Source organism: Clarias gariepinus, chromosome 23, assembly GCF_024256425.1.
Source record: "Clarias gariepinus isolate MV-2021 ecotype Netherlands chromosome 23, CGAR_prim_01v2, whole genome shotgun sequence".
Taxonomy (NCBI): domain Eukaryota; kingdom Metazoa; phylum Chordata; class Actinopteri; order Siluriformes; family Clariidae; genus Clarias; species Clarias gariepinus.
In genome coordinates this window covers 24,729,774-24,738,972 of record NC_071122.1, presented here as the reverse complement: position 1 = coordinate 24,738,972, position 9,199 = coordinate 24,729,774, and the positions used below count along the sequence as shown (strand labels likewise).

The 9,199-nt window shown below is 40.9% G+C and overlaps 1 protein-coding gene across 7 annotated transcripts in view; it reads right to left on the bottom strand.

The window, feature by feature from the left end:
* Positions 1 to 2,545: 2,545 nt before the first annotated feature.
* wnk2 (WNK lysine deficient protein kinase 2) overlaps positions 2,546 to 9,199 on the bottom strand; it is a 31,145-nt gene continuing 24,491 nt past the window's right edge. For 6 of the 7 annotated variants that reach the window (XM_053484247.1, XM_053484249.1, XM_053484251.1 and 3 more), the window contains 11 exons: positions 8,639 to 8,818; positions 7,570 to 8,225; positions 7,196 to 7,253; positions 6,984 to 7,051; positions 6,338 to 6,882; positions 5,982 to 6,211; positions 5,466 to 5,675; positions 5,237 to 5,335; positions 4,788 to 4,832; positions 4,293 to 4,543; positions 2,546 to 3,310 (listed from right to left, as the gene is read on the bottom strand). In XM_053484247.1, coding sequence (XP_053340222.1) covers positions 2,996 to 3,310; positions 4,293 to 4,543; positions 4,788 to 4,832; positions 5,237 to 5,335; positions 5,466 to 5,675; positions 5,982 to 6,211; positions 6,338 to 6,882; positions 6,984 to 7,051; positions 7,196 to 7,253; positions 7,570 to 8,225; positions 8,639 to 8,818 — 2,657 coding nt within the window. In that variant the 3' untranslated portion in view covers positions 2,546 to 2,995. The remainder of the gene's footprint in view (positions 3,311 to 4,292; positions 4,544 to 4,787; positions 4,833 to 5,236; positions 5,336 to 5,465; positions 5,676 to 5,981; positions 6,212 to 6,337; positions 6,883 to 6,983; positions 7,052 to 7,195; positions 7,254 to 7,569; positions 8,226 to 8,638; positions 8,819 to 9,199) is intronic. The other variant, XM_053484250.1, reaches the window with a different exon arrangement.

The following is a 9,199-nucleotide window of genomic DNA, read 5'->3' as shown; positions in this document are numbered from 1 at the left end:
TATGCTTGCAACCCAAGATTCCACTGTAGTTAACTTTTAATTCTCAGCACAAAACTATTTGTACTGATCTGCACTAACATCTATTTATAACCCCAGTCATCATTCATCACTATTCATCACCATGTTCCTGATGATTGAACTGCTGACATTTCAGTTAACATTTCATTAGATCAAGTCGCTAAAATTGCCAGAACATGCATGCTCTGAAGCTCGAATTGTTTTTTAAAACACATTTTTTTCTATAGAACAGTTTTTCCATCTATTAAATTCCTGGGTTTGTATTCACAAAGCTGCTTAGAATTCTCTCAGCGAGCTCCTATCTTAACTTAAAACGTCCTAGCTGGAAGTCCTACACTAAAAGTGATTTACGAAACTTCTCAGAGCAACTCTGAGTAAGGAAAGTACAATAACCTTTATCTTAGTGAGGGGGTGTGGTCGGCCCAGTTGCTAGGGATGATGCAGTAATTCAGGGACTGTGATTAGTTGATAAAAAATAACCTCTGACATCTGCAAAGGTCTTAACATGTGTTCTTTGTAAAAATAATAAATATATATATATATTTATAATAAAGTGTATAATCATAAATACAGAAAGTTTCTGTTATAGAATAAATATCTCTAATATCGCTAATATAGAATAATAGCCAAATGTTAAAAAGGTGTTTACTTTTAAAGCAACTAAGTTCCACACAGTAGTTACTATATTTAAGTTCGTACATTTATTTATCATAATGATTTTATTACTTGTAATCCATTTCAGATTGATGGAAGCAAAATGACTCACCTTTACCCAATTTACATGATTACAGGACAGTCTATTAAAGTTGTACGTTTGGATGGTATGAAGCCAACAACCCAAGACAGATGGAAAGGAGTAAAACAACAAGAAAACCAAACTGGACAGAAGAGTAGTGTTTACTTTTAGCTTCCCGTTCAGTCTTTGGAGAATATTTCTTCTTTCCCCCATTTTGTCCTCTGCTATAAAACGAACTCTTAAGGCTCTTGAAAGTCCTCCTCTCTACTCTTAACAATTTTTATCTTAGGAGCTGTTTTTAGAGCTTAGATGTTTCACGAATCATTTTTATTTTTACCAAGATTTAGTCCTAAATTTAAGGGGAAATTCTAAGAAAATACTTAGAATTATGACATTTTCTTAGAATTTAGTCACTAGGAGCAACATTTAGGCTTAAGAAGCTTTGTGAATACGGGCCCTGATCCCAGCAAGCACTGAAGGCTTCAAACACAGCCAGAGAGGACTACAATTCCCAGCACTCACAAACTGGGTCAAGGTTGCCGGAGCTTTGATTGTTTACTTCTGCAGCCAGCTACACACACTATTTTAACAGGACCTGATGTGTGTTACAAATAATATTCATGACTTTCTGTTCTTATCCTCTTCTGACTAGACCACACCCTCCACACACACATGCACACACAAAAAATACATTTACAGGTAAACATGGGAGATTTATTATCTTTACTCTTGTGAACAGTGTCCAGACTTAACCCCAGCCTGTGAACACAGGAAGAACAGTGTTGAGCAGAGTAGGATTTTAGTGCAAGTGTGTACAAGCAAATAATGGCAGTAATGCATTATTACAGTGAGCGTTATTGCATAGCTAAAATACAACAGCAAAAAAATAAAAATGGAGAAGCTGGTTAAATAATAGCCTTATAACTATACACTGTACAAGTATATATTTATTTACTTCTATGAAGAATCCTCATTTCATATTTTTGTATTATTGAACAAGAACACATTTATACAGATTGAGTAAGGCATTTCTTACACAAAGCTGATGGTGTCTATACATTATTTATATTGGATAGAAAAAAAGTGAAGGTGCGAAGATTAAACTTTAAATATACTAATACGTTTTTGCTTTTAGAAAATGGCCACACACACACAGTCCATGCTTTTGCTATAACACAGTGTTATGTTAGAAGTAGTGTGCAGAGATGGGCAAGATCTGTCTTCCATAGAAATGAACATACACCTCACTTTCCACACACTTCCCAGTCCATCCTTTTGGACTTCATGTTGCTGCACATTGGAGCTCATCACCTCACTGAGTGAAAGGTAAGGCAGAACCACGGCCAACAATCATTAAGCAAACTGCACACTGTGTTTGTGTTTCAGCATCAGCCGGGTTTACTCGGGTCCACCACATTGTCCTGGGATGCTGATGCTGACTGTCTGGTAGTTCGCTCTTGTCTGCCAAATGACATGCAAAACATTTGTGGATCCGTTACAGTTTCTTAGAAATGAAATGATACGAAGCTTTTAGGATAAACATTTGCCAAATTTTCCAACATAAATTTCCCCAAGTTCTTCAACGAAATGCTTGAAAAAAACACCTTGACATCAGCATACTCCTGAAATGTTACCAGTTTTCCAAAAAAAAAATTCCATTCACCAGGTCAGTCCCAAACTGCTGTCCGAGGCAGTCATATAGACTCTCCACCTTGACTTATCAGTGCTCCTCCAGCCCAGGACAAACCTGTTTTATAACAAGTTTAGCTACGCGTGCTAGTCCGCTGGTATAAAGCACTAATACTGTAACTGCAGGTCTGGCTCAAGGCATCACAGTGATGCAATGAATGTGATTAGATTCGAACAAACATATAGACATTTACAGTATCTGCTGTCTTTAAAGAGGGCTGCAAGGCTACATTTCCATGTGCTTATATAGAGTGTCTGTGTGGTATACAGGCATGTTGGACTGTAAGTGTACAGGAATATCTCTGCTCATACTACATTTTTGTGGATGAGATTTTCTGCGCAAATTTTGATGTAAAAATAAATTAGAAATAGATTCAGATTCAGCCATATGCCAGTGCTATATATATATATACATATATATATAAAATCATGAGCAATGATATTCACTTAACTGGGGCTGGAACAGTAAGACTGTGCATGCTTTTTACAGATACTGATAAAGTTATATAAGCTACCAAACTCTAATTATACTGTGGAGAATTTTAACTGAGGCTACATGATGGGAGCCATGGGTGTGGAAGTCCTGTCATGGGATCTGAAGGGCTCTGGTGGGGAGGACCGTCTGGTCCAGGTTGAATCCACAGTGGAGAACATAAATCCTCCTTGATTAAGAGCCATGCTCACCGCAGGCCAGTGAGTAATATACACTGGACTAGCTAGGAAGTCTCCAAAATGGTCATCATTCACCGAAAACCCATCCTGCAGGGGGAGCAATGGCTCAGTCATCTCAGAGGTTTGGGAATTAATCCTGGGCCATGAGAAAGAAAGCAGTGAGGCTGATGTCACAGCTGCTGAGCCTGGAAGCACCTAGACAAAAAAAAAAAAAAAACATAGAACAAGGGAATTAAACAATAATAATAAAAAAATGTAAAGATTTTATTCTATGGAGATTGGTGAGTAAAATAAGGGTGAGGCAAGTTTCTACCGCATGAATTATTTCAAGAACCCAGAGACTATTCTGGACAAAAGGAAGCGCAGTACGTAGCTCCTAAGCTATTTTTTGTTCTGAAGTAGTTTTTAGTTAATGAGTACTGAAGTGGAACTTGCTATGATGAAGGCACTGATTGGTCAAACACTTGGCCTTCAGAAGCTCAGCTAACAAGCAAATACTTAAACTTGTTTAAATGACATGGCATGACCAACAAATCCAAACACTCTCACAATGCTTTTAATCTAACAAGTAGGTTTTTTTCCCTGTTTGTATACAACTTATAACTTATGATTAAGACCAGTCCTATAAAACATAAAAACTGGAACTTATTCAGGAACTGGGTTTTTTTTTTCCTCAAAAAGATCATGTCAATGATCAGTTGTCTGTTAAAGCTCAATGGCAACAGCACTTTTATACTGACAATCAAACTTCACATGTTAAACAAGTACACATGGATAGGTAAGGTAGCTCAGTGGTTAAGGCATTGGACTACGGTTCGGAAGATCCCAGGTTCAAACCCCACAACCACCAAGTTGCCACTGTTGGGCCCTTGAGCAAAGGCCCTTAACCCTCAACTGCTCAGATGTGTAATGAGATAAAAATGAAAGTCGCTCTGGATAAGAGCTAAATGCGTAAATGTAATAGATACTAACATAGAGAGAGTAGAAAACAAGGAAGTTAACATTCACTGTATGCCTAATATTATTGATATTTCAGAAAAAAAGGTGAAGAGCGCCTTCTTCATCAGCTATGTATGTGTAGGTTGGAGAATGAGACGGACGTGTGCTAAGCAGTTTTTCAGCCACTTAGAAATGATCCCTAGTCCTCAATGTGAAAAACCCTCAGGTCCATCCTTACCCCTTCAGCACTCCTGGTTCTACCTCTGGTGGCTCGCTGTGCTCTCAACCTAAAGGAGTGAGTGAACAAGCAAGGCTGTTTGGGGTTCCACGTGTCCACCAGCCTTTGCAGCTCCTCCGGGCACAGGTCATTGTTGTTGTTGCTGTTGTTGCTTTGTGCTTGAGCTAGCCCCACTGGTGGGTGGCGTGGTGGCGGAGTTGAACCTGGAGGCATCTGAGGATGATTAGATGCTCCAGGAGGACATGGAGGCCCTGGAAAATCACAAAGGTCTAAGTGAAAGTACTTTACAATTTCCGAGAGTGCAGAATCATCAGTTGCTAACAAGATTGTTAGTATCAGGATCTCTAAATTCATTTATTAAAGTTTAACCAGGTTCTTGAACACAAAAAGAGTTATCGTCCAACAGTTAGCAAAAACCACTGAACAATGTAAATTAGTACAGTATGTTAAAGTCAAGTAAAAAGATTGTTTAAAAAATTAAAAAAGGATAATTACTGTTTCCACGTTCTTTACCCAGGCAGAGCCGTTTCAGCGTCGTCCCTATAAAGGAAAGACCAGGGGTCAGGTTTTATAATTAAGCTTTAAGAAATATTAGTAAACATGTATACAAAAAATTACAAAGGTCAGAAGCGAAGACAGCAGTCATGGATTCAGAGTAGCAAGTCAGACAGGACAATGTAACAACCTCTTCAATAATGTTTTACATACAGTACGTCACATGGCACGTGGGTAATGAGTAATGTGGTACTTTAAGAACTATTAACTATGCATATTTTTTCACATTCCTTAAACAAAAAAACGATAAGAGGCATTAAACTAAAAGTAAGGAGGAACGGAATACACTGATTTAACTGATGTTTGTCAAGGAAACATAACACAGGGATGAAAGAAAGTGGAACACAGGGTTGGGAGTCATTTGGTTTGGGTGAAAGAGAGATACAAACAGATGGAGAGAGAAACAGGCCCACTCAGGAATCTAGCACGTGGTTTACTGCTGGATTTGTAGGTGACCCTCTCAGATGCTGGGAGATAAGGAGACCAGCCTGGAAACAGGAAAGATAGGAGACTTGTCTGAGATGAGGTCTTTCTGCAGACTTTGACAGTAGCAACAGTAAATATCAAGTTCATATCAAACCATCATGAAGTTATACGCTGTTGTTTAAGGCATCTCACCCTGTCCTGGGTGGCTGTACACTCCCGCTCCCTCTCCCTGCAGTCCAGAACAGACATTATCAGATGATAGAGAGGCCTTGAGGGAGCAGGGCTGCTGGGTCTGGACTGGTTCTGATACAGAGCTGGGCAAAGTGTCAGTCCCCGAGCGAGACCGGCTAGCACCCTCCGAGGCTTTGGCTGGAGAGCCGTTCGCACTCACAGCTGACTCAGCTGTTAAAGAAACAAGGGACACTGGTCATGAATACCATTACTAGGATTTTTTAACACGCCATATTAACTTTGTGAAGTTCTGTGCTAATATGTAGTAAGATGCAGTGGGTTGATCGTTGAAATTTCAGTGTATTTCAGGTAAGTTCTTGATTCTGATTACCCACCACGTAAACTCTAAAAATGTAGGTAAATAAACCATTAATCATTATTTGCTATAATTCCATTTGGTTCAGATAGTGGAGCTGAGCTTGAAGTAGTTTGGTTAGAACTTTGGCCCAGCGGAAAGATAAATGAAGGGAGCATCACCAGGTTTGCTGCTGTCGGTTGTTTTGGTGACGCTTCTTATCTGCTGTACCAGAGGGCTAAGCAGTTTGCTTGCTCGAAGTTTGTGCTTGCTGGCTCTGCGCCTGCGTCCAGGTGGGGGCACTGTTGAGGCGAAGTTAAGGCCTGAAGGGGGTGCTTTGCCCAGCCGTCGATACAGCAGCTCGATTTCCCCACGCTGGTGAGCCTGTAGCTCTGAAATCTCCTGCATGTGCCTAGAACAAAAGTCAAACAGAACAACACAAAATCTGAGTGAAAAAAGGTGTATTTATACACATACAAGTCCAATTGTTACTTTCCCTTTCTTCTGTACACATGTTTGAGGTCGACATGATACTCACTTCTCCCTCAGTCTCTGCAGTTCATTTTTAATGTCCAAATCCTCCATCTCGGACTCGTTATCACTGCTCATGTATGAACCATATGTCCCACCATGCCTGCTGGGCGAATCAGAGCTCTGCACACTGCTGCTGCGGCCCGAACGCCTGAGGAAGGCCACTGCCCTCCTCATAAGGTCGCTTCCTCTCCTCTCTGAGCGAGATGGGGTCGGGGGCACCATTTTGGCTGGGCTGCTCTCGGCCCCAGAATCCGAAGACATAAAGCGAGTGTGGACGTCTGCTGAGATGGATGTGCGTGCTCGTGGCAGGGAACCATGCTCGCTGAGGGAGGAAAGCGGGTCCAGACAGAAGTCAGGTGGAGCTGAGTTCCTGCTGCTGTGTTTCCTGCGTGTGGTGTCGGTGTCCTCTACACTAAAGGTCGCCTTGGGCTCAGCGTTAATGCCTCGTTCCCCAAAACAGGCACCAGGGTGTGCTGGAGAAGCCGTACTGCTCCAACTCCGCTGCTTCCTCTGCGTCCCAGATAGGAAGTCAGGAGCACCGGGTGTCATCTGATTGACAGTTTCTGAGATTAATGGCTGCAGTAAAATGCATAAGTGTGCAAAACAAGATCTGTAAAATGTTGGCCAAAATTATTGTTTAAAAACGATACCTTATAGCGACTTCTGGAGCTTGAGCAGGAGGTGGAGTGAGGCATTATTGGCTTCTTTGACACTGTAACTAAAGAGAATTGCTACTAGTCACAAAAATATGGGGTTTAAAATATGGGGGTTAAGAACGATTTACATGTATTATTCAGGAGAGTATATTCACTATATGTTAACTAAAACCTGGTACAAAATAAGTAAAAAAAGTTTGTCATACCAGCAACAGCAGAGTCACTGAGTGCGCTCAGACTGTCTACTCGCTCTGGAATCTGTGGCTATGAAAAGGAAATGATTAATAGCAATTAGTGAAAAATAAAAAAAAACCTTAAAGAACCCCCTCTATTTGACCTGCAAAGATCCTAAATGTCATTTCGAAATTGAAGTTCATTTAAGCTCATGATAAAGAATATTAAATCTCTTCTGGTACTTTTGGTACCTTATTTAAGTGGTAAGTTAAAATCATTTTATTCATACCATGGCTATTTTTATTTGCATATGGAGATAAAAGGAATTAAAAAAAAAAAGAGTTAGCTAAATATATAAAGAATATATTTTTATTTGCATTAAATGGAATTAGCTACATAAACTCACCAGTTGCTCCCCTGCTCTGATGCGCCCATCTCCGATGATTTGGGGTGTGCTGTTACCTGATCCACCTGCTGCACTCTCCGGTCCCGGTGGAGACTGCACATACTCTGTTCCTGACCCTGGCGTCTCTGCCACAGAGCCTGATGGGTGCATGGGGGCATATTCCTGGTATAGCAGATTTCTCAATTTCTCGTCCAATGTCTTGATGGTGCTGTCTACAAACCCCACCCGTGCCCGACCTTCCCCATCTGATTCGTTGGGGGCATTGTGGTGCTGAGATGTGGCAGGGCTCTGGGGCAACGAAGGCGGCTTGGCACCACCCACAGATGCAAACGGCTGCTGTAGTACAATGCCCTGAGTGTCCTGTATGAGTGGAGGGGACACTGGTGAGGTGCGCTGAGCACCTACGCCTGCATCCAATGCTAACGGCATGACTAATGGGCAGCAGGGCACGTCATCGGCTCTGGATGCAGCAGAGGCAAGATCCACCACATGCTGGGCACCTTGGATTGGTGTAATCGGGCCACTGACAGACTGCGCTGGCAGGGTGGCAGGAAGTGGAACCAAGGATAAAGGGTCTATCGTGGTTAGAGACAGTGGGCTGAATCCATGAGCATCACTGCCACCTGATGGAGGAGCTGTGGCATAGCCTGTTGAATCTTAACAACAATGAAAAGGATGTTTGAAATGAGTAATAATTAATAAATTGTTATAGAAAGATGATTAATTGTAAGGTAGTGTCAAAGCAGACTTGGTTAGCATCAGATGATGATAATTAGGATGACAAGCCTTACTTTCTATCTGCTTATAGACTGTATACTCCACCCAGAAATGTTCAGTAAAATTAACTCATGGATAAACGTATCAAAGGCATTTGTCTGGTTAGTTAACATATGTTTTTGATTTGTTTATTACTAGCTTTAGATCATGTCTGAATAAGCTATTAAATGTAAATCTGTGATTTGCAACTGACAGAGCCGCAGTTGTCAAAGCTGTTATAAAAAAAATCCTTCAACCCATTCTGACCAGTCAGAATTCATTACTGATATTATTACTGAGAGGCTGATATTACCTGTAGAAGCGGGTGCAGTGCAGTGCTCCACCGGCTGTGCTGTGCTGCTGTCAGCAGCCTGACTTGGTGCCGTGCCATCACTCAGTCCACTGGTATGGGGTGTAGCTGTAGCGCCCTCTGAGGACACACTCGGCTCATCCACGGGGCAGATAATGAACCATCTCTTACCGGTATGAAGCACTACATGGGAAAACCAAAACAAGCAGCTGCCATCAGATTGACTTTCAAAAAGGAGTCAATCTTAAGGCAGGTGATTTAAATGTGCATTTCCAATACAACGTTTATTTTGCTCACTCTGCCTTAAATTGGAAACCACAAAAACAAAAAAAATTCTACCTATATCATTAAACATTAGTTTCACTGTCATTAAGCGATAAACCTGGTCTTTAGTTTATAATATAATCCAACATTTTATATAATCCTTCTTCAAAATTACAGTTTAAAACAAGTTTTATCATCATTTTATCATCAATTGTGCGATTGTTTTTTTTTTTTAACCTTATGCAACATAACATTTATTTCAATTTGTAGTTGCATAAATGTTTGGGCGAGATCCTGTAT